This window comes from Oryza glaberrima, chromosome 2, assembly GCF_000147395.1.
Source record: "Oryza glaberrima chromosome 2, OglaRS2, whole genome shotgun sequence".
Taxonomy (NCBI): domain Eukaryota; kingdom Viridiplantae; phylum Streptophyta; class Magnoliopsida; order Poales; family Poaceae; genus Oryza; species Oryza glaberrima.
The window spans coordinates 1,647,148-1,671,181 of NC_068327.1; the positions used below are offsets into that span (position 1 = coordinate 1,647,148).

General features: G+C 41.7%; 3 protein-coding genes across 5 annotated transcripts; 1 reads left to right on the forward strand and 2 right to left on the reverse strand.

Annotated features, from left to right (window-relative positions):
* The first annotated feature begins 2,591 nt into the window (after positions 1-2,591).
* On the forward strand, positions 2,592-7,588 carry LOC127762096 (phosphatidylinositol/phosphatidylcholine transfer protein SFH6-like). Of its 2 annotated transcripts, none has more exons than XM_052286457.1 (14): positions 2,592-2,833; positions 2,917-3,030; positions 4,263-4,560; positions 4,640-4,739; positions 4,822-5,088; positions 5,183-5,260; positions 5,348-5,449; positions 5,530-5,579; positions 5,672-5,771; positions 5,874-5,972; positions 6,066-6,182; positions 6,513-6,639; positions 6,724-7,121; positions 7,282-7,588. In XM_052286457.1, exons 2-14 carry the CDS (start codon positions 2,997-2,999, stop codon positions 7,384-7,386), a joined length of 1,875 nt encoding a protein of 624 aa, XP_052142417.1. In that variant the 5' UTR covers positions 2,592-2,833; positions 2,917-2,996; the 3' UTR covers positions 7,387-7,588. The 2 variants fall into 2 exon arrangements, with proteins under 2 accessions (XP_052142417.1, XP_052142416.1); XM_052286456.1 differs by having other exon boundaries at positions 2,592-2,791.
* A 281-nt stretch (positions 7,589-7,869) lies between these two features.
* LOC127762095 (phosphatidylinositol/phosphatidylcholine transfer protein SFH12-like) lies at positions 7,870-12,633 on the reverse strand. 2 transcript variants are annotated; one of them, XM_052286455.1, is made up of 12 exons: positions 12,531-12,633; positions 11,651-12,452; positions 11,157-11,234; positions 10,684-10,785; positions 10,505-10,554; positions 10,256-10,349; positions 9,996-10,097; positions 9,783-9,893; positions 9,454-9,574; positions 8,812-9,227; positions 8,343-8,417; positions 7,870-8,215 (listed from the first exon to the last, which is right to left on the reverse strand). In XM_052286455.1, the coding sequence occupies exons 2-12, from the start codon at positions 12,380-12,382 to the stop codon at positions 8,195-8,197; spliced, it is 1,902 nt and encodes a 633-aa protein (XP_052142415.1). In that variant the 5' UTR covers positions 12,383-12,452; positions 12,531-12,633; the 3' UTR covers positions 7,870-8,194. The 2 variants fall into 2 exon arrangements, with proteins under 2 accessions (XP_052142415.1, XP_052142414.1); XM_052286454.1 differs by having other exon boundaries at positions 7,870-8,230.
* An 892-nt stretch (positions 12,634-13,525) lies between these two features.
* Positions 13,526-23,803, reverse strand: LOC127761846 (structural maintenance of chromosomes protein 3). Its single transcript, XM_052286178.1, has 29 exons — positions 23,661-23,803; positions 23,203-23,253; positions 23,039-23,114; positions 22,762-22,800; positions 22,596-22,663; positions 22,442-22,513; positions 21,794-21,873; positions 21,631-21,709; positions 21,443-21,560; positions 21,184-21,359; positions 20,446-20,691; positions 20,239-20,360; positions 20,018-20,162; positions 19,566-19,738; positions 19,385-19,484; positions 18,878-19,014; positions 18,577-18,778; positions 17,900-17,987; positions 17,664-17,817; positions 16,883-17,033; positions 16,551-16,742; positions 16,283-16,466; positions 16,113-16,183; positions 15,881-16,032; positions 15,563-15,731; positions 15,086-15,232; positions 14,534-14,629; positions 14,162-14,336; positions 13,526-14,027 (listed from the first exon to the last, which is right to left on the reverse strand). The coding sequence occupies exons 2-29, from the start codon at positions 23,215-23,217 to the stop codon at positions 13,837-13,839; spliced, it is 3,618 nt and encodes a 1,205-aa protein (XP_052142138.1). The 5' UTR covers positions 23,218-23,253; positions 23,661-23,803; the 3' UTR covers positions 13,526-13,836.
* Between the last annotated feature and the right edge of the window lie 231 nt (positions 23,804-24,034).

Genomic DNA, 24,034 nt, shown 5'->3' on the forward strand with positions numbered 1-24,034 from the left:
GGGCACACGTTCCACCGGGGCCCACCTGTCAGTGACGCAGATAGGGTTCTTCCGCTGGCTGTACCCCTCCGACAGAATGGACGTGCTGTTGCTGCTAGTATTACCTTTTGCGTTTTACTCCTCCTTCTACCATGGTGGCTGCCATCATGGTAGAAACCGTACTTGCTGTTCTGTCAGCTCAATTGTTTACTATTTGTAAACAAAAAATAATTTTAAATTATATATATATGTGTGTGTTTTTAGTGATATAAAAACAAATGCTGAAAAATAAATTTTGATAAAAACCTTTAAAATCAGCTATAAATTTAAGGTTGAAAAAATAAATTTTAGCTAATAAGTATAAACATAATCGAAAAGATGAGACCGTGTATTGGACGGAATTAGGATAGTTTAGATTCACGGTACCGGATGTGTTAAGGTTTATAATTTTTTGGACGGAGGAGGAAGTATATGTGAGTGTAAATAATGATAACTATGAGGGGTACATGAAAAAATGTAACTAGTCCTAGGCGCGGGCGGGCCGGGGCCTGGAGAGTGGGTCCCATGGTTGGCGCTCCCCGCGGGCGCGCCACGTGCGGCAACAGCCAGGTGGGGCCTACCTACCTTTCCGCACCGTTGCTGAATTTTTTGGTTTTTCTTTTTTCTCTGTATCCGCTCCAATTCCCACCTAAAATTTGGCCGGGTCAAAACTCCGGAGTCCAATATGGGGGGATATTTTTTTTCGCTGCGAAGTCTGGGTGGATTTTGTTTACATCTAGACCCTTATGAGAGTGTGAAATTACTTGAACGCAACGATGGTCTTATTCCTTTTATAAATTATCTATTTTCCCTTTTTCTTATTATGTTCATGGTTATATGGATGCATCTTTCTTCGAAGGCTGGGTGGATACATCTGAGAAAGAGCTAGTAGTATGTGAGAAAAGCTAATCACGCACTAAACGCGTACCTGTGTTGTTTTTTAAACAACAATGGCATGCAATAGAGTGGTGTTACGTCGTCATTTGTCTAAAAAAGACATTGTTTTCTGGAGAAAGAAAAGGGCATTGCGTTATATTAAGAAAAGGGCATTGCGTTATATTATATAGAAAAGAAAAAGACACTGCCTTCTTACTTTATCTGGCATGTAAAGATGTATAAAATCACACGGCATAATTAAAAAGGTTTTCGCTCATCTATCCTCTTTCATCTCTCTCACCTTGCAGTTAAGTATTATCCATCTTGTTTCCAATGATCATCTACGATTCCTCACTGTCTCAATCTCATTCTTGAACAAAATACGAGTAATAAAATTATGGGAGAGAGTAAAATAGATTAGAAGAATATTAGTGTTGCATCCAATAAAGCAATACGCATTCTGCAATTTGCTTTCAACAAAATCATGTACTTAAATTTTTATCTAAAAACATCCTTTTACAAAAAGAAACTTATACAACTACATCTAATAAAGCCTCTTTTTTCACCCTAAAGCAACCCGGCCGTCACTAAGGACCGTTTTAGCTTTTCGGACGATTAGTCACTTAGCTTCATGGAGAAGGCACTTAATTAAGACATGATTGTATTAAAGATTAGAAACTTGAAAAAAAGTAGATCTATTCAAAAATTTTAAGAAAAATATCCCTACATAGTTTTATTTTAAAAAATTACAAGGTTTATGCCCATGATAATCTAGCGGTTATATTCTGAAAAGAACTAGACCTAAGAATGAGAATCTCATGTTGGTTATTGCTCGACAAATCCTAGTGCAATATCAAAGTAGAAGAGTATCACTTTATGCCAAAACTTCAAAGATTCACGCTCTTTTTCACACGCCATGTTCTTTGTCCTAAGCTCTAATATATTTGCTTGTCGTCATTCAATGCATTTATCACAAACATAAGCAGCATATAGCAAGAATATTTATCTAATGCTATAATACTAATATAATAACCACTAGTATCCCAAATTTATTCCAACCCAAACAACCCATGACTCTATTGATATTGCATGAACTCAATTATATGATATTCATAACTTGCCATATAAACATCAATGTATACATGGTTAACGTTGATAGTTATCACGAAAAACCACTTTGTTTCACAAAACCGTCGGCAGCTGGTTTGTAACATGTTTTAGCTGATTTTTATATGGAGTTCATCAGAAGTCCTTGAATATTTTTGTTCGGTTTTGTTTGGTTCTCAGGTAGAGCGTTTTTTACTCCTAAACTGGTAACCTTTTCATACATATTTTTCATGGTCTTATCAGGCTTTCAACAAACCAACAAAGAATGAGTTTTACTTCCAAAACGGCAAATGTTACCGAAAATCCTTGCTTATTTTTTTTTTAGTTTTGGGTAAACCGATATAGAACGGGTTTTTACTCCAAGACGGTTAGCTAAACCCCCACCGTACCCAACGCCTCCACCGCCACAAATATCAGCCAACCCAGCGAGGACGCGAACGCAAATTCCCAGAAACCCGAGGGGCTGAAACGGAAGCGAATCCGAAACCACACAAGCCGAAGCGAAGCGCGCACCGAATTCCCGGAGGAATCGGCATCGGCTGCTCCTCCTTCCTTCTTCCACCTCGTCGACGTCGCCTCCTTCCTCCCATCTTTTCCATTACTTTAAAGTTACCTCCACTACTTTACCTCCCCACTCCTCTCCCCCACCACCCACCCGCCTCCCTCTCCCTCTCTCTTCTTCCTCCTCCGCGACGCCTCTCCCCAAAAAATTCCCCTCCCCGACCGCCTCGCCTCGGATTCGATTCCCGCGCCGCCGCTTCGCCGGCGCCGACGACGACGACCGACCGAGGTGGGTACATCATCGGGGGGCGAGATCTCCGCGGTGCTCGAGGTAGCCGCGGTGGTGAGTTTTTTGTTTTTTTGTGGGGTGGAGGGGGCTAGGGTTTCTGACGGGGAATGCGGGTTGCGTTGCAGGATCCGGAGGTTTGGGAGAGGAGGAGAAGGAGGAGGAGGAGGAGGAGGAGGAGGCTGTGCTTGTTCGTCCGACGACGTCCATGTCGGGGCATCTCGATCGCCTCGCGCGGCCATGTGAGTTGGGGATTTTGATTTTTCTCTCCGTTCTGTTTTTCGGGGGTTTTTTTGCTCGATTTTTTTTCCTGGGAGATTTGATTGCTGGGGGGTTATGAGATTGGATTGGATTGGCTGCATTGGGATGTCTCGCCGTGAGGATTGGCCTGCACTGGCGCCGCGTTAGAACCCGGATTAATCACAGAGACTAGATTAGATTTAGGATTTAGGCGAATCAAGCTCGCTGCGAGTTCTCTCGCTTCCGTGTGTTCTGGTTTGGAATAAGTTAGGGCTCTCGTATCCATCGAGTCGTAGGACGGTTTGCGTCCAGTCGATGTGTGGTTCGAGTTTGACCGTTTCAATATTGTGCTGTTCTGGTCTTGTTGAAGGTTCTATGTTCTCTGGTTTTGATGGACGCGTAGCTCCCAGAATGAGTGGCCAGGCTAGGTTGGATGCTTTGACTTGTGAAGCATAAAATTCACGGGGGACTTTCGGTTTGGTGCTGGATTTTTCTGTGACAGGAAACTGACTTACTATATAGGCTTGAACTTGATTGAAGGGAGAAAATGTTTTTGATACAAGGAGAAGGTTTCATGCCGATTTCCGCATCGAACACTGCATTGACCTGTTCAATAACCGCAAGCTCTGCACAATCTTAAATTCATGAATTCTGAATCTGGTTGACTAGATGGCCAGAAATTTCAACGCAGCGTACACTAAGTCACAATTAAGAACACACATATCATGTTGGGTCGGACTTTGATGTTCATCATCTTATAAAAAAGAATTGAATAAATCCTTTTTAGGTAGAAACTTGTATTGTTTGGGTATAGTTGTTGGCAAAAGTTACATAACATTTGGGAATGTTCCTTCTAATTTCCAGCTGTAACCATTTGGATACATAAGGTTGTTAGTGTCGAATTATCTAGTTGTGTAACTAAGCTAGTTTGGTGGATTCATTGTTGTGAACAAAGCTATTCCAATGCTTAGATTGCTGAAAAATTGACATCACCTTGTCTTCTTGCTAGCATGAAGAGTTTAGACAAACTTAATTTTATATCTTAAATACGTTGAGCAGTTGTCAAAGTTTATTTATTTATGTACAAGTAGCTTATTGTTGTAAATTTGCACAATTACCGAGATTTTTTCCTTTTCTTTCTTTTTTGGATGTGGTGGGGCATGAGCAGTTCTTTTGTTTAGAATGTTTAGGAATATCACCCTTCATCTGCATTCTAAAATTTCCAATGATCCAGGTTTTGAAGGGTCTTCAAGTAATGATGACAAAAGAGATCACAAGTCAGACGTTGAAAATTCTGAAGATGACAAGAGAACAAGAATGGGTTCTCTGAAGAAAAAAGCTATAGATGCATCAACAAAAATTAGGCATTCCTTGAAAAAGAAGAAGAGGAGGAGCGGCAGTCGGGTCCTCTCCGTGTCTATTGAAGATGTGCGTGATCTAGAGGAGCTGCAAGCAGTTGAAGCATTTAGACAAGCACTAATTTTGGATGAGTTGTTGCCTGCAAGGCATGATGACTATCATATGATGCTGAGGTATACCCTATTACTTACCATCATTTTTTTTTAACCCAACTGCAAACATGCTAATGACTTGACTAATTGATTTGTGTAGATTTCTAAAAGCAAGGAGATTTGACATTGAGAAAGCAAAGCAAATGTGGACTGACATGCTTAAATGGAGGAAGGAGTACGGTACAGATACAATTGTTGAGGTTAGTGTTCTTGCTTGTGCCTATAAAACAATTTGGATTTTGTTTGGCTATAAATAATGCCTGTAACTACATTTCTCTGTAGGATTTTGATTACAATGAGTTAGACGCTGTTCTGCAATATTATCCTCACGGTTATCATGGAGTTGACAAAGACGGGAGACCTGTTTATATTGAAAGGCTTGGAAAGGTTGACCCCAATAAGCTTATGCATGTAACAACAATGGACCGATATGTAAGATACCATGTGAAGGAATTTGAACGGAGCTTCTTAATCAAGTTCCCAGCATGCTCTCTTGCTGCAAAAAGGCACATTGATTCGAGCACAACAATTCTCGATGTTCAGGGTGTGGTATGCTGCTGAAGCTTTAATCTCCAGACTGTGATTATTCTTTCTTTTTTTTCTTTTCACTCAGGCATGTGCTAATTGAGCACATTCTTTTCAGGGTTTGAAAAATTTCAGCAAAACTGCACGTGAATTAATTGTCCGATTGCAAAAAATTGACAATGATAACTACCCAGAGGTACTGTCTTCTACTCAATTCGCTGATAAGCACAGTACTGTGTTAATTTTCTTGCTAACTTTTTTTTTCATGGTTTTATGTGTTCAGACCCTATATCAAATGTTTATTGTCAATGCTGGTCCGGGGTTTCGGCTCTTATGGAACACTGTGAAGTCCTTTCTGGACCCAAAAACCACTTCCAAGATACATGTAAGTCTTTATTCTTACTACACTTCAACTTTTGCACGGGAAAGATACTTAGTGCCTAAGGTAATTATATATTTCTTCAGGTACTCGGGAACAAATATCAAAGCAAGCTGCTTGAAGTAATTGATGCTAGGTAAGTAATGTTCAATGTACTCTTGTTGGGACACTCTTTTTGTTTGTTCTTCATTTTCTTTAATGTTCCTTCCATTTTAATAAATTAATCAGTGAATTGCCGGAATTCCTTGGTGGCGCTTGCACCTGTCCTGAATATGGAGGGTGTCTTAAAGCTGAAAAAGGACCATGGAAGGACCAAAACATACTCAATGTACGTTCGATTTCTTCCTTACTGTTTGTCTATTCATTATCAGTGCATTGCTTTCTATACCCTTCCTCGTATGTTTTAATATTTTTTTTATACTGATACCAGATAGTCCTTAGTGGCGAGGCTCAGTGTGCTCGACAAATTGTAACTGTTTCCAATGGAGAGGAAAAGATAATTTCTTATGCCAAGTCCAAGCACCACACGGTATGTCTCACAACTCAGTACTATTTTTCTATTGCTTTCTTTGCCTTGTGCTCTATGCAGAAACCTAAATCTTGCTTTATTGTGGATTGCTAGATACGAGGGAGCGATACATCCACTGCTGAGTCTGGATCTGAGGCTGAAGATGTTACGTCTCCAAAAGTACTGAGAAGTTACATCTCCCATCCTAAGTTGACCCCTGTCCGTGAAGAGGTTGGTAGTTTTAGTTTTGTTATCCAGAACTGTTTCTTGGTTGCAAGAATATATTCTACAGTACAGTCTGTTGTTTCCTTCCTCCCTATGCCTATTTGTTGAGAGCAGGGAAGGAGGCGGGGCACATTAAAACTAAAATATAACTTATGTTTCTTTGCTGTTTTACATAAATAATTTCATCTATTTTATAGAAAGTGCACACTAAGCAGTACTGAAGTGAACTAGTGATGCTGGCTTGCATCCTCTTATGTTACAAAATATAAATGCTTTCTCCTTTAAGCTCTGTTATTATGGATTATGCCGCTTAAATTAAATCATTTCCTTCTTCAGGTCAAGATGGTTAGAGCCACAAGCTTTTCTACTCGCATGCCTGAATACGATGTTCCTGTCGTCGATAAGGCTGTAGATGCAACATGGAAGAGAGAAGTGACTCGAAAGACTGCCTTTTCATCCAAAGGTTTGTTGGTAATATAATTGTAAGATCTGAAATATACCTTTGGTTGCTGCCAAAACCTGATGATTCCCTTTCTCTTCAATATAGACTCTTCTTTGACAAGCACAGAAAGTTCATCCAATGGCTCTTTGGACCGGATCGTTGCAGTTTTGCTGGCAGTTTTTATGGCAATCATTACTTTAGTTCGGTCAGTTAAAGATCTTGCTGCAAAGAGATTGCCAGATAAAAACGAGTCAGAAGAGAAGTATTCAACATTATATCCAGACTCGATGCCAAAAGAGGAATTCCGACCACCTTCCCCAACTCCTGGGTTTGTTGAAGCTGAACTATTTTCGTCAGTCTTGCAAAGGCTGGGAGATCTTGAAGAGAAGTTCCTGATGCTTCAAGATAAGCCTTCAGAGATGCCCTGCGAGAAAGAAGAGTTGCTTAATGCTGCTGTCCGCCGTGTGGATGCGCTGGAAGCTGAACTTATTGTAACAAAGAAGGTAAACAATTCTGAACTGTGAAACTTTACATAGTATCGTTTATCACTACTTTATTAGGGTATGTGAAACATGTTGCGGCATATGAGCAAAAACCTGTTTTAGAGTTTATATTCTCTCAGTTCTACCATGTCAGCTGATCATTTGCAAAAATTTTCTCTAGGCCCTACATGAGGCTCTTATCAGGCAAGAGGAACTACTAGCCTACATCGACAGTAAGGAGGTTGCCAAGGCTCAGAAAAAGAAGAAGGCGATGTTTTGCTATTAGCACCAGCCAACCAGGAGAGGGTACACCCCCTATCTTGGGATTCTACTTTCTGACAGCCAAAGACGGCGTGTGAGAATTGAGATGTTGTAATCGGCAGCCCCCCCTGCTCGCTTCCCTGGTTCTCCTGTAAAATGTGAAACGACAGACGTCGGATGTAAATCGGCAAAATTCTGACATAAATAAATGTGTTTTTTTGCACTGAGTTCTTCCCTGATCCCTTCCCATCGCTGCAACTTGTGCAAATTCCCTGTGTCATGTGCTTGCAAGAATTATTCTGCGCTTTCGTGTTATTTCCTACTTCCTCCGTTTCTATTGTGGAGTAGAGTTTATCCTAAGCAACACCTCTCCAAGTTTGTCAAGTTCATAGAAAAAAAAAGTCATTTAACCAGAGTTCTCAGCGTTCATAACTTAGGCGAGGAGGTTTAATTTGCAAGCATATTAGTTGTAAGAAAAGTTCTGAAGAAAATAGATATATACAGCATGTACATGTAATATGTTTGATAAAGCACGTGCAGCACAACAGTTGGGTACACAGTTCAGTCCAGTAAGCAAGAAAAAGTTAGTTTTTTTTTCCTCTCATTTTTTCCTTTTGCTATACACATATAAGGCCCCTTTTGAAACACAAGAAGTATGTAACATGAATTTCACAGAAATCCCGGAGGAAACAACTCAACTCAACTCCCGCAGAAGTAGCAAAATTTTTTCCGCATTACAAACGGGGTCAGATACAGCGACGACGACGCACACAAAACAACACACGAGACGCACGACCGAGCTCCATCACCGCTTCTTGCTTTAAACCCGTCCATCACCAGCGGAATGGATTCTGCTGTTGAAGGCAAAACTTTAATGGAATCAGATGATGAAACGAGTCAATGAGTTCTTCCAAAACGTAATCAAGCCTATCTAATAAGATGAAGATCATCCAACGGAAAAGAAAAGCAGGAGCCCCTTACCATCCCTCTCTTCTTCTTCTTCTTCTCGATGTAGGCCAGCACCTCCTCCTGCTGCCCCGACGAAGTCTCCAAAAGCTGCAACCAACCATGGACTCTCACTTGTCAGCGACCTAGCTTCTTGGCCATGGCAACGGCAATGGCGAGTGTAATTATTTTTAGTCAATTGCAATTTAGGTTATCTATATTGTTGAAGTTTCAATTTAAACTACCCTTAAATCATCTTTTTTTTATTTGGACCACCCCATATAATTTCTCAAACACCGTTAAACTTCTCCATCTATATGCATATTATATCTTCACCAGAACGGAGGATAGGTATGAATAGTGAAGAGAATTGTGTGGTTTAAACTGAAAAGTAGCAAATTTACCGAGTACAAACTGAAAAAAAAAATCGGTTTAAGGATGATATAAAGTGAAACATTGATAAACAAAAGTGACACAAACTACAATTTACTCTTTGTTTAATTACCTTCTTGGTGGATTCGAGCTCGGTCTCGAGGGCCTCGACGCGGGTGACGGCGGCTTTGAGCAAGTCCTCCTTGTCGGCGGGCATCTCGGGAGGGCGGGAGGTGAGCGCCGCCACCTTCTCCTCGAGGTCGCCGAGCCGCTTGATCAGCGCCTCGTACTGCGCCGTCGACACCGTCACCGTGTCCGGGCAAGGGAGCTGCTCCAGCTGCCGCTGCTGCTGCTGCATCAGCTTCCGGTTCTTGGCCATCGCCTCCATCGTCGCGATGCCCATCGCCGCGTCCATGGCGCGCTTCGGCGCGATCTTCCCCACCCGGAACATCGCCACCACCCCCATCACGAACGCCATGAACCCCGTCACCACCTGCCGGTCCCCGGCGTCGCCGTGCTTGTACGCGTCCGGCAGCGACGCGTACATGTCTGCATTGCATCCACCATCAATTATGTCAGTGACATTTGGAGAAACGCCTAGGGATATTCCGGTTAGCTTCACAAGGTGGTTGGTTAGTCTGACCGGTCTGGGTTCGAAGGCTCACCTCTTCTATTTATTGGATATTAGGTCCTTCATAATATTCGCGTTTTATGTCAGTGACATTTGTAACACACACACACAATTTGAAACTGAAATTGCAATAAAAATTTCAACCTCGTGCGAGTGCGAGCTTCTCGGCGCTGACTTCGCCGTTCCAGTTGAAGTCCATGTTCTTGTCCGGCATGGGGAACAGATCGTCGTACCGGGAAGAGCTTCCCTCTTGGCCAGGAGGAGCCTGCAAGTTAATTTTCTTTCTCTGTCAGTTTATCAGAAAGGGAGATGCCACATTAGGCTAACCAAGTTGCAGATTGGTTGTTTGCACTGGGATACCATGATTGAAAACAGAAGTAAAATTCACCAGCAAATTTTTGAATTTTGGATGATTAAATTGTGGCATGTGAATTATGAACAAAGTCTGCAATCATAAACTCGTGTCTATTTACCTTGCTTTCTGAAGTTGACATCTCATGGAGTGGTGACATCTGCGGATGTTCAATCTTTTCGCGTGGGATCTTGGGTGAATCAACGGAATCACGGCGAATTGATTCTTGCTTCTGCATATCAAAACACACAAAAAAATGATTCAGAAATGTTACGATGCACAAAAACGAGCATAAAAAAAACTTAATGATAGCAATTAGCAAAACTAACGATACCTTGGGAATTGCCACTATGTCATCCTCAGTGATCATCTTCTCATCAGCCTCAGTATGACCCGAGCTGTTAAATCCACATCTTCCCATGCCACATTGGACCATCTGAAAAATCAGATGAAGCATCAGAACCAAACCAGAAATGTTCATAACTTCATATATAGACAGCACTAGGGCTGAGCAGTTCAGTTCATGGCAAATCTCCACTAGCTACTTAGCTAGCACATGTAAGATGCATATATGCACTATAATTTTCAGATAACCTTTATGATTTCAGGATCTTTCCATGGCCCTTTGTCGGAGCGCATGCAGCCGCCTTCGCAGGTGCAAGTGCCACCAAGGAACTCAGGCAATTCGCTGTCTCGAAATAACAGGGAGTGAGCTCAACACGCTGCTCAATCTTGTTCTTTTTAATAATGATATTAGCAGCTTTAATATAAATATTCAAGGTGATTCCATTTGCATTTGCATAGAAGCAGGAACGAACAACTCTAGAAGGTTCATGCTCAGACCTGGGATCAATCACTTCCAGCAGCTTGCTCTGGTACTTGTTGCCTAGGACCTGGTTAAAACAAGGCACATAAATGCAAACATTATGTAATGTTTAGTTGCAAATTGATCAAATGTAGCTTAATTACGCAATGATCGATGTGACATTGAGATAAAAAAGATAGTGGATGGATTGGATTACATGGATCTTGGCTGTGGTCTTGGGATCGAGGAAGGACTTGACGGTGTTCCAGAGAAGCCTGAATCCTTGACCGGCGTTGATGATGAACATCCGGCACAGAGTCTGTATCAATACAGACAGCAAAAGATCAACGAGTGAACGAACATTTGGAATCATAAACATCGATGAACAAACCAAAATGTCCACATTTAGATTCATTCAGACATCAATTAACCGATCAAAGAGCACACATTCGGATTAAAAATACATCAATAACCAATCAAAGAACAAACGTTCGTATTAAAAAAAACATCAGTTAACCAATCTAATACTGAACATTCAGATCTTCAGGCACCAATTAACCAATCAAAGACTGAACAGATTCAGACACCAATTAAAATCAAATGTGGTCATTCAGATTCAGATACTACCAATTAAAAACAACCAAAGAGTGAAAAATTCAGATTCACAGAGAGCCAATTTCTGCTAGCTACCTCTGGGTAGTTGTCACCATCGACCTTCTGGAGGCGGCCGATGAGATCCCTGGCGGCCTTGTTGAAGTTCTTGTACCCCTATATCAACCAATCAAGCAATGCAATGGATTCAACTCCATCAAATAAATATTAGTGGATGTGAAGAAGGCAAGAAGAAGAAGAAAGATGGTATCAACCAATCACAATTGCAATGGATCGAACTCCATCAAATATTCCTTCCGTCCCTAAATATTTGGCGCCGTTGGCTTTTTTAAACATGTTTGACTGTTCGTCTTATTCAAAAATTTAAATAATTATTAATTATTTTTTATCATTTGATTCATTGTTAAATATACTACTACTACTCAAGTTTTTGAATAAGACGAACAATCAAACATGTTTAAAACAGTCAACGACGTCAAATATTTAGGGACGGAGGGAGTAAATATTAGTAGATGTGAAGAAGGCAAGAAGAAGTAGAAAGGAGAAGAGGAGGAGGAAGGAAGGAGGCATACGACGCCGGAGACGTCGAGGATGGTGGTGCTCTGGTCGACATGGCGCTTGGCGGCGATGGAGCAGGCGGGGAACTTGACGGCGAAGGCGCGCTCGAACTCGCGGACATGGTACTTGACGTAGCGGTCCATGCTGGTGACCTGGAGGAGCTTGGCGGTGTCGATGGCGCCGAGCTTCTCGATGTAGACGGGGCGGCCGTCGCGGTCGACGCCATGGTGGCCCTGCGGGTAGTGCTCGAGCACCTGGTCCATCTCCTCGAACTGGAAGTCGTCGAGGATGGTGTCAGATCCGAACTCCTTGCGCCATTGCAGCATGTCGCTCCACATCTGCTTGCTCTTGTCGATGTCGAACTTGCGGGCGCGGAGGAAGCGGAGCATCATGTGGTAGTCGTCGTGGCGCGCCGGGAGGAGCTCCTCCAGCACCAGCGTCTGCCGGAACGCGTCCACCGACTTCATCTCCTCCGCGTCGCGCACGTCCTCGATCGACACCGACATCACCTTGCTGCTCCGCTGCCGCGCCGCCGCCCCCTTGCTGCTCCTGCTCAGCGACGTCCGGAGCAGCTTCGACGACGCGCTCATCGCGCGCTGCCGCAGCGACGACGACGACGACGACAGCGCGCGCGCCCGCCGCTCGTCCTCGCCGCCGCCACCTCCCTCCGCCGCCGCCGCCGCGGCCGCCGCGCCGGCGGATGAGGAGTTCATGCTCGGCGTCGGCATCACGGCGGCTGACGACATCGCCGCTCGCCGCTCGCCTTATTAATAATCAATTTCCTAAATTATTCGCCGCGCCGAGCCCGAGCGCCTCCTGCATCCAAACAAACAGAAATTAAAATCTCCTCAGCAATGGCGCGCCGCAAGATCAGATCATCTCGTCGGTGCGTACCTCGGATTGGACGAGCGGCCTTGGGAGGTGGAGCCAGGAGGGGGAAGGGGATGGAGGAGGAAGAAGAAGCGAGGGCGATGGCGATGGCATGCCAGAGTTGGTTGCTGCATGCATGGGCATGGGCATGGGCATGGCCATGGCTGGGCTCTGAATCTGCATTGCTGACGTCATCTCCCCCACTATTTCCGCCACAATAGTAGCTGCACCGCTATTCCTCCTCCTCCAATGATGCTAAAATGTTAGTACTAACCCAGCAGCAACCATCTCTCGTAAACTTTAAACTACTCTTCCTCTCTTGTCTAATGCAATTATGCATTTATATGCGCATGCTAGTTAGTGCCATATATTTTTTTAATAATGAAAATCATCCCGGCTTTGCTTCATTGAAGCTACAAACAATTATTATAAAGTTTTTATAAGTCGAAAGACCGCGAATTAAAAATTATAGCTCGATGGATATAACACTAGAACTACAGGATGGTTTTTGATTGATTTTTTGCAACTAATACATGATTAGGAATAGGGTTTTTGCAGACTTTGTGTGCTCCCTCCATGATTTATTCTGGACATTTTAGAGATGTTTAAGACATGCCATCATGGTAATTGAAATTGAAATTCAATCCAGTTTTGTTATGTCAATGTCTCAGTTGGCGATGTTTTGATAATGTCCCGGTGTCTGGTGAACGGTGACCGACATTTGGTAAAACTCGTCCATACAGGGCAGATGAAATAGAGGCCAAATGTGCGCTGGCCGAACATACACGGGCAGCTTTGAGCTGAAGGCAAGCAAGATACAAGGAATTATTACATCTTTTGATCTAGCAATTGACAGCAGACTGCAGCCGGCTGAAATAGCAACCAACGTCACATGGATCAAACGGCTGAAGTACAGATTCACAAACAATTTTACAGCTCATCAGCATGTAAACTTGGATCAAAGCCCAGGATTTCTGCAAGGCAGCACATAAAAATTCAACTCCGCAGTACAGTTAGGCTAGACAATAAATTCCCATTGGTAGTAAGCGGTAGGTTATAATGTATACAAGAACAAATAGCGATGTTACAACCACGTCGCCGATGCATGTACCACTGAATACATGTGCTATCCTAAACAGAACATAATGATAACACAATCTACCCATCAGCTGAAACTTACAAGTCCAAAGGCTAACTACATATTCACAACTAGTACAACTATCCAACCATGGGAATAGAACATCCAGGCAAAGCCAGATTTCAGCCTGCTTCCACTACCTCTACGTTAGCATCTGCCTGCAGCACACCACTGCCACAAGCGCATTTAGTCTCAGCTAGCGTTGTGTGTCTGGTCATGCTCAATGAAGTCCAGAGCTTGCTCCTTTGACACCACATTGATGTAGCTAACCCTGTTCTTGTGCGTCACACCATAGATCTTATCAGCAACTTTTGCAATTTCTGGTCGGAATGTCGTTGCTATAAACTGAGTGTCAGCCATGTCAGCTAGACGGCGGATCATATCTGGAGCATTAGCTTAAGGAAAAACACATGCAAAAGCTTGTGGCACTCCAAAGATGATAACAAACAGATGGACATTATTTGATAGCACACAAGAAAACGAGAGGGAGGGAACTCAGAAGAAATATAAAGGATACTGCCGACAGCTGTTCTGTACTGTGGATCCAGAGCAGCATCGATCTCATCAAACAGATAGAATGGGGCTGGATCACAACGCTGAATGGCAAAAATCAGTGTCAATGCCACCACTGTCTTCTGTCCACCAGACAACTGTTTCATAGATTGTGTTTCTCCCTTGCCAGTAAAGGAAACCTGAAACGTGAGTGTACCGCTTTTAGAAGCTTCAACAAAGATTATGCATAATATCAAGATCGGTATAATCCAAAACGAGTATAACAACTTCGTATCATTATTTATCATCGTCCGATTTCTCAAAGATCTATTGACATTTGCTAAATGAACAGTATATATGCGCAAATACATAAAAAACATATGCAAAAAGAGCATACCTTGACTTTTACACCAATGTACTTCTCAATTCTCCCTTCAGGATCTGGTTCACGAGGCCCATCCTCATCATTATCATCATCGTCTGCATCACCATCCTATCAGGGAGGAAAGCATAAGCATTAATTTTCAGAAGAGATCTTACCTTCGAGACATCAATACATGGAAGAAAAATTCAGATAACTCCAGGCATATACATAGGTCATAAAATCGAAGTTCAAAATTCAAAAATGTGTCAGCTTGAATTGGAAATCAAACTTAACATCATCTTTGCATTGAAGAATAGCCCAGGTATACAAAACAGAAGATACGATCTAATGCCAATTCATGGAAAGCAACATAGGTAACAATAATAACTAATAGCAGCCTGTAGTCCCCAGCAAATTGGGGTACACTAGACATGAAACCCAATTCAACCAAGGTGATAGGCCAGCGTAGGAGAATTACAATTTTACCACAACCAAAGAGTACATACACACTGAATACCAGGGCTAAAAGGAAAAAAGTGTGTGCCATGGAAGCAAGGTCGGTAGGTAAAGCAAGGAAAATATTACCTTTTTCCTCATCATAACCAAATGTCCATGGCCACCTTGCACTAGTTCAGAGAACACTTCACGGAAGTGCCTTGCAACTCCTTTAAATGTGCGTTCGATTGATTCGTCCTTCCTTTGGTCTAAAACTGATATTAGTTCTCTGATTTTCTGCAATGTTATTCAGCAGATTTTATGAGATTCTACTCTTAGGCTCAGTTCGTTTGTCCAGGTTCCCAACCCCTCTTCCTCATTTTCCGCGCGCACGCTTTTCAAACTGCTAAACGGTGCATTTAGTGCAAAAAAGTTTCTATACAAAAGTTGTTTAAAAAAATCATATTGTTCCATTTTTGAAAATAAAATAGTTAATACTTAATTAATCACGCACTAATGAACTGCTCCGTTTTCCGTGCCAGAGGGAACCGTTCCCAACCTTGAGTGTCGAACACAGCCTTAGGATACAAGCGAAACTAAAGGTTTTTAACCAATGGAAAATTTCACCTGATCACCAGCATCAAGTTCAGCCCGTCTTCTCTGTAGTTGTTCACGTTGTTCGGTGAAGTTAACATACTGGTCAAGAGCTTTTTTGTTGACATGACTGAACTGCTGCAATTGCTCATTGCAGTCATAAAGCATCTTCTGCAGCTGCTTCTTATTTTTCCGCTTGTACCTACAGCATTGGCCAGACAAATAAGTTAAAATGGTATTACAGCGCCATAAAATTAATCTGCAGAATACCACTAAACAAAAGGTATGCATTCTGGCCAATTCAGCCAGTTTTACATGGAAACAAAACCAGATAGTCATAAAATACAGTACGTTTCAAAAGCATCTGCAGGCAATGAGCCCAAGTCTCGGATCTTCTTCATACACTCCTCTTGCTTAGCTAAATGCATGCTCCTGCTGCTCATGAGCTGTTCCAAATCCTTCGCGCCATCTTGCACGGTCTGCTCCAGGTTAGCTTCTAGTGCCTGTGTTTAAAGATAAACCATTACATAAGAAATCAACAACAAATAGGGAGTTCTTACAAATAGTTCATAGTTCAACTTACCTTCAGATCATCTCTCTGTCTTTTCAGTTCCTCCATCTTCCTTGTGAAGTTATTAATAGCATCGACATTAGCTATCCAAAAGATCATTTAGGTTAGACTTAAGGCTTCACTGCTTAAGAAGCATAAGCATAATGCAGAAGGAAAATAAAAGTCTATCAATGTGTCTATACCCTTTAACATTGCAGTCAATTCATCAAGACTCCTCTTCGAACTTTTTAGTTCTTGCTCTTTCGATTCAGCTTCAAGAGGCAAGGTCTTAGAGTCTGCAGATGAAATTATTGCTTCAAGCTCTTTCTGGCGCCTCATAAGATTAGTTGATAGATTGGTTTCCAGTTCTTCTTTCCTTGTTTCAATCTACATAATAATTTGTAGCTGCATTAGAGTTTACAGAAAGAATCGCCCGAAACAGAAGCATGATACAAAATTTGCTGGAACAACCTCAATGCGACTGTTTTTACATAATAGAAACTTCTCCTTTAGTTCAGTAATTTCAGGGTTCAATCGTGAAAGAAGATCCCGTTCTTCTGAAGTTAACTGATCAATAAGTTCAGTGCCCATTTCATCATTTTTCATTGCAATGCCAGATTGGATTTGCTCAATTTGGTTCCGAATGTTGTCAAGTGATTTTTCCTGCAAGATAGAAACTATCAGATAGAGTTGCAGGACTATAGCAAAATAGACATTTGATACACAGCTAATGACTTTCATATTAAATATCAAGATAGTGAATCTCCCATGAACTGCAGTAAAAGAAAAGGAGAACCAAGTACCTTCTTTCCAAGTGCCTTGTCAAGTGATGCCATTTGCTTCATAGCGCTAGCGATGTCAACCTTAAATTGTTCCAACTCTGATTTGGCATGGTCACGTTCAGCATCCATTTGCTGTTGTTTGGTAACTAAATCTGTAATTTTCTTATCTATATGTATGGAAAGTTAAGGAAAAAATTGAAGGACATATAAAATTCATCTGGCATAAATAGTAAACAGCAACTCAGCAAGAGCCTTGAGATGCCAAATACATGTGTTCAAACTACTTTGGAACTTGGAGCCAAACAAAACAAGCAAACACAAAGGAAGCCATGAACTTTGATAAAATTGAGAATGGGAGATTTGCCATCTTGTTTCACAAACATGTGACTCCTTGTTGCACATGTCATAGCCACATCAATGGAAAATCCTTGTTGCCAACTATTGACAGTGACTAATCCCTAAATCTGCTAGTTGATAGGCCCAATATGTTGAAGAACCAGCAGCATTCCTACCGTTTTGGAAGAGGGTACATGCACGAATGCTAGATCACTACATAAGATTCTACAAGTATCAAATCTACATGATGTGCATGCTTATATCTAACAATTAGAAGGGTGGCAGAATGAGCTACGGTGCAAGCAGGAAATATTGAATTTAATAGAAAACCATAAACTCCTTATCCATCAGGTCTTTAGTAAGCAGAACAAGAAGTATAACTAGCATAAGTAGGTGATAACAGGATGAAACACAAAGTTGTGTACCGGTCCCGTGTAAACAGGGAGAAAGGAGTGTAGACTAAAGGATATCTCTTAGCTTGCTTCCCACATTCTCTAGATGTGCTGCCTTTTTCTCAATTGCAGTTTTATTGTCCCTAATTATTTTCACAAACTTCAGTTTTGAGCGTCTAGAGTCATAGAAACCTCCTGTCATGCCACCTTTTCTGGCAACTTGATCGCCTGGAAACATCGACTCCTTATCAGTATTAAATTATTAATTAATGTTAACAATGACAATTCAAGTGAAAAAGTTCAAGACTACCATCAAGTGTGATGCAATCCAGCCCATTGCCGCGTGCAACTTTGGTCGCAGTTTCCAGGTCTCGGCATATTACTGTTCTACCAAAAACCTAACAGAAATATAAAAGTTAGACACAAATATATATTACAATGGAAGGGGTGCTACGTAATCTGGCCCACATATAAGCATATAGCAGAAAAAAGACCATTCCAAAGGCTGCACTAAAAGTAAAGAAAAGTCCCACGCAAACATGCACTCTTGACTCCATGCACATATATTACATGGGAAGGAAAGGAGAGGAGCAGTGTATGCCAAAACATAAGTTACAGAAGTTCATAATCATGGCCCACCTAGAAAAGTAATCCTATCTCTCAAGATTAGTTTGTGCTAAAATACAGCGTATGCAAGAACTGAAAGTCTGGTAGGTTTGATTCATAGACATAATACAAAGCAGGGTAAAATATAATACAACATAAGATGGTCTGTCATGGCTGAAGAAGCCAAGCTGGGTGTAAAACCTCCAAGCAGGCAAGGGTAAGAAAAGTATATGCAGAACTGTAGCATGAGTAAGCCAGACTTTGTCATGCAGGTGAAAGGCAAGATTGACTGACGGAAAACCTCAATTACATTAATGAAGGTACCCAATAAAATATGCAGAGACCAACTGAAAGAAGATAACAGAAGAACGTGGACAATACCTGTTCAAAGGCACGGCGATGATCGGCCCGATATTTTAGTTTCTTTAACAATGGAACGAAATCGGGACTTTGGGGACAACTAACATCTGGAACTTTCACTCTATTCAGTGGTATAAATGTCACCCGCCCACCTTTTTCTCGAGTCAATACTTGAATGATTCTTGTCGATATGTCATCATTCTCAACAACCACATGGAACAAACTATTCGCAACAGAATAGAATGGAGGTAAAGAACAATGAAATAGTTTAAAAATAATATGTACCAATGTCATCTATCTAAATGACAGTTTAATTCAAGACCTGTTCCCTGCAGTGACCTCAACAGCAGTGAAGAACTTCTCTTCACAATCAACCAGCTCTAAAACAGGACCAAAAACTCCTGTAATACCATGGTCCCTGATGATTCTGCTAACAGAATTCAAGCCTCTCCTGATATCCTGAGAAAGGAAAAGAACAACAACATGCAGAGATAGTTCAACCATTGTTCTGACAGAAAAATCATGTAATATGGCAATAGTGGCAAAGCTCAATGTTTATAGGCCTATATACTTGCATTAACAGTCAGGCCAAGCACAAGCAACATTATCAGTAAAACTCTTAAGAAAAGATTGATCGAATTATCAAGAAAATTCAAAATCAAACTACTACTAATAAATTTCAAATTTTATTTACGATTTTGTCCTGCTAAGGAATAGTTTGCTGACGCTTATGTAAGGTGCATCAGAATCACCATGGTAATCCTCAGAACAGTACATAGCAGTCAGTTATATGATTGAAGAAAAGGTATAAAACATGGAATTTTCATACCCCAGGTGTTGCATGGTCCAAACTCTTCTGTGCCTTCACAAGATCATCCTTTAGCCTATCAATTTCAGCTGTCACATCAGCTTCCTCCTTCCAAAATGATCTGGAACATTTTCCTTCTTTAAGTATCTAATCTATAGAGTAATAGATCTTCCATCAAACAAGAAGGCTGAAATATACATACTTCCTTTCTTCTTGAAGCTCATCTCTCTGCTTCCTCAAGTCATTGTAGTCATTGTGTTTCTTTGCTAGTGCAGACTCTAATTTGCTTGATTCACTTTTCCGGGACTCAATGTAGCTATTCAAGTTATTGATTTCATCTTTAAGCTTCTGGATTTCTTCTTGAAGTAAACCTTCCTAGAATAGTTGCAAGGCAGGTAAGATATATATATCCACAAATAGCACAATGATTATTAAAAAATAACATGATAGTTCACATTAAGTTAAAAATACATCTTAACATAAAAGGGGATGTATTAACCAAGCTAAAACATAATATAATATAGTTTATGAAATGACGCATGTAGAAGAAAAAAGCGTCATATAAAATAGTAAATGAAAACAGAGGTCCAGAATGTCAATATAAAATTGCAAGAATCAAACTGGCCACTGGTTTATTAATCTCTTATCTCTTACCTGCTTTCGATTTGATAAAAGCACACGCTCAAGATCATCAATTTCCTTTTGAAGCCACTTATCTCTGGCAGCTTTGTTTGCGAATTGCGTTGCCCTCCCCTGCTTTTGGTACAATATACTTAACCGCTTCTCACGGTCCATTATGCTATCCCCACAAAATGAAAACGTCAAACGGAGTAAACATAAAAACATAATAAAATTAATCAAAAATATATTTTTACCTTTTTGATATTTCTTCCTCTTCCTTTAATTTGGCTTGATGCACCTTACTAATTTCAGCTAATTCGGACTTTGACTTTTCACTCTCCATCCTCACGCTTTGTAAATCCTTCGCAGCTTCATCCTAGCAGTAGATTCTTTTAAGTTTGGCAATCAAACTGAATTAGCAAAAAGTTCATGAGAAATATCAAATATGAACCATAACATACCTTTGCCCGTTTCTCGTTCAAGATTCTGTCTTTTATGTCTCTCAAATCAAGCTCAATCTGCGCAACTACCTTCAGTGCTTCTGTACGCTTCTTCTCTACACCTTCCTTTTGAGCCTTGGTATCATTTATCCCCTTAGTTGAGTATTTTATTTCTTTGTCAAAAGTCTTGACCTTCTCACGTACATCTACCACTTCATTATCCGCATGGGACATTCTTTCAGAAATTTTTCTTCGGTTATCATCCATCTAACAATAGGAGGAATCAAAGCAGGCAGTAAAACAATTGGACCATTCAATATAAAGATGAAACATGAGCTCATCGTTCTCTCATTTTCACCAACTGATGAAGAAATAAATAACTTTTTAACTGCTGCACAGGTACTGAGTAGTAGTGTTAGTGGTACAGCGGGTAATTACAGATTAAGCCGTAAATAATGTGATTTTTTTTGTGTGATGTGGAAGAGCGAAATTCCATATCTCAATGCAGTTCTTATAATGTAAATATGGTGGTTGCATTGAGGGAGCACCTTAATTCACAAGTTATTTTCCATCAGGACAGAAGAACACCAAAAAATAATACTTTGACTTCAATACGAAATGCTAAACTTAATGGTTTGTTCTGCAAACTTGTCCGAAGGCCCTTGTTCTTTTTTTTTTAAGTTGAACTAATCCAACTAGCATGGCAGGAAAAATTTATCCAGAAAGTAAGCATACACAACAAAAAATGGTAAATCATACCGAAGCTAATTCGTTCCTAGCCTCATTTAGTTCATGGTCCAGTATGGTATACTCAAGTGATCTTCTTTGTTTGTCCAGCTGCTGGTACTTCTTCAGCTCTTCTTTCTCTTCATCAAGTTCTCTCAACCTTTCCTCCAAGTAGTGGACAACTTGATCAATCTGCTTTCTTTTGTTGGCTGTTAATAACGCATGAATGAATGTCCACTCACAAGAAGTCTCCCCTGGAAATATATAAAAATTTATGATAACTTAAACTTGCCTGTTTCCTGCATGATTTTCAAACTCTCGCGTCGTCTATCTTCATAAACGCGCGTACCACCGATCTCTTTGAGGAGATCCAGCCGTTCGGAATCTTTCATTAGGGTAAGGGATGCAATCTACAAATAACAATTTTCATTACATTATGGCCGAACAGATCATGGGAACAATAAGGTGAATAATTATTACCTTTCCCTGCTGGACAACGTAGTATGGATTAGAGCGAGAAAATCCAGCACTCTCTAGCAGATTCATGACTTCAGTTTTACTGAACAACATATAATTAAAAGTGGGTATGAGCAAGCAATGCCGATGTAACATGGTTGGTCCTGTTTAGGGATGTATGAAATACCTGACATGCTTCCCATCCAAGTAGTATTCATCCTTCTTTGAAGCAACTGTCCTGCGCAGGCGTACCTCGTCTTTGTCAACCTACAGCAAAGTAATTTTTTCGCTTACAATCAGAAATACGACTAACATGCCATACAAAGTTAACCAAAGAAGAAAGCACCTAACACACAGTTAACGCTGAAATATACTGATAAATAATTAGCTCACTGTTGACTAGTACCTTGCATGATCACCTAAAAAGCAACCTATGCAGGCCCAATACTACATGCATGCACTGTCATGGGCATGAGGCCAAGGGCCATGGCGCATGTGGGGTTCATGGGAAGTGGGATCCTCAACCAGACACATGAGGCAGTTAGGCAGGGAATTATTAGTTCCCAATTAGTTGGGTTTCCCTCTTTATTGATATATACCATATCCATTAGAGATGAAAACGGTTTATTAGGGATCAGGTCGTGCCATCCCTATAAAAGTGATGCTGCCCAGCTATCCTCTGGCAGTATCTACCCTTCATGAATTCAGACCACGACATATGTTCATATGGAAGATCTAATAGTTGATGTATTTTTCATAAAAAGAATATGCAGCTCGAGAGTGGCTAGATAATTGAATTAAAATGAATTAAAGATTAACGGGTTAGAGGACTTACTGGAATACGGTTGTCTGAATTATCAAACACTATCTCAACAAAAGCCGAGACAACCGAGTGACCAGCACCTTCCTGAAATGGTTATTATTGTCACATAATAAACACATGTTTCAACTATCTATCAAGATCACTCAGAGAGAGTGAGGATGCGTACATGAAGAAGAGCGCCCCTGTCTTCACTGCGCAGGTTTTGAAACATGTCACTGAGGACAAATCGTATAGCTGGAGGATTATAATGACTGAGTTAGGAGAAAAGTATCATATAAGGCAGCATAACAACAATAACCTAGCTAGCAGCACCACATATCTAAATATATTACCATGGAAGAAATTTGATTTGCCAGATCCATTTGCGCCAACTGTAATAAACATGTGAAGTTGCGTTAGTTCACATAAAATTAAAATCTGCCAAGATTACTATAGTCATCAGATATCGCAATTCACTCCCCTGCAACCCCACGTAGACAAGGTAAGTGCAGGTAACTGCGGGACAAGCCGCACAGCACTTTAAACTAGACACGCACAAGATGACAAAGTAAAACGCAACGACCTTTAACTACCCGCTAGTCATGCTAGTCAAGGGGAAGAGGAAATTACCAACTACATTAACTTTGGGGCTGAAAGGTTCTGTTGAGATCTCCTCCCTGTAGCTCTTAAATCCTTCTATCACAACCTGCACAGACAGACAGCTTCTGAGTAGGTGCAAACCATATATACCATCAAAGCCAGAACTGAGCTACTCGCTTGGTAGCAGAACTTACCTTCTTTATATACATGGTTGAGACAGGGTGAGCTCAATCCACCATGAAATCCTACAAAAGGAAGGTCAAATGAGTCACCAGCACACAAATCATAAATCCATAAGAGACACGCACAGTGAAATCGACACGAACTAAACCACGAGCCCATCCCACTTCACTCCTGCGCCCTCTCGTACCTCACTCACGACTCACGAGCCGAAACGAAATCCACCGCGCTGAGATTCATACCTCGAAACAAACAAACCCTACCCCCCAACCCCAACCCCGCGCGCTCACAGAACCACCACCACCCACCGAGCGAACCACCCTACAAACCCTAGCAGCACACGACACGAGAGCGCAGGAATCGGGGGGAAAGACGGAGAAACCCTAGAATCGCGCGCGAGGCTACTACCGCGCGCGCGCGAGCACCCCGAGAACCCGTGACTCCGCCGAGCGAGAGGGGAAGAGGAATTTACCTCGACGAAATGGGGGGAGAGAGAGAGGCGACGACGAGGCACCCCGCTCCGCTGCGACGGCGAGCGCGAGCTAGGGGAGCAGTGGAGTAGCTAGCCGAGGAGCGTGAGAGAGAGAGAGAGAGAGAGAGAGGGGGAGGGTCAAAAGAGGGGGAGACGCGGCAGAGGCAGCAAAGCGTCCCGATCCGACGACGACGAAGCGTGTGCGTGCGGGGGATGGCCCAGAGGAAAGAAGCCCACGCGCGTACGACGCGCGGCGCACGATTGGGCCCTTCTGTCCCGCGGCCCCTGCGACATTGACTGGGCCGGATGGGTAGATGAGGCCCAACAAGCCTGTGTTCAGATGCCACAGTTGCAATACTGTATACTAAAGTGAT

Coding starts and splice junctions, on each gene's coding strand:
- LOC127762095 (XM_052286454.1), bottom strand. CDS start 12,382: ATGTCGTCAGCCGCCGTGATGCCGACGCCGAGCATGAACTCCTCATCC. Junction 10,786..11,156: donor ATGGTGACAACTACCCAGAG/GTAGCTAGCAGA, acceptor GTATTGATACAG/ACTCTGTGCCGGATGTTCAT. Junction 8,418..8,811: donor AGCTCGAATCCACCAAGAAG/GTAATTAAACAA, acceptor GGTTGGTTGCAG/CTTTTGGAGACTTCGTCGGG.
- LOC127761846 (XM_052286178.1), bottom strand. Junction 16,033..16,112: donor GACAGAGAGATGATCTGAAG/GTAAGTTGAACT, acceptor CTTTAAACACAG/GCACTAGAAGCTAACCTGGA. Junction 15,233..15,562: donor AACTTGATGCTGGTGATCAG/GTGAAATTTTCC, acceptor ATAACATTGCAG/AAAATCAGAGAACTAATATC.
- LOC127762096 (XM_052286457.1), top strand. CDS start 2,997: ATGTCGGGGCATCTCGATCGCCTCGCGCGGCCAT. Junction 3,031..4,262: donor CGATCGCCTCGCGCGGCCAT/GTGAGTTGGGGA, acceptor CCAATGATCCAG/GTTTTGAAGGGTCTTCAAGT. Junction 5,261..5,347: donor ACAATGATAACTACCCAGAG/GTACTGTCTTCT, acceptor TTATGTGTTCAG/ACCCTATATCAAATGTTTAT.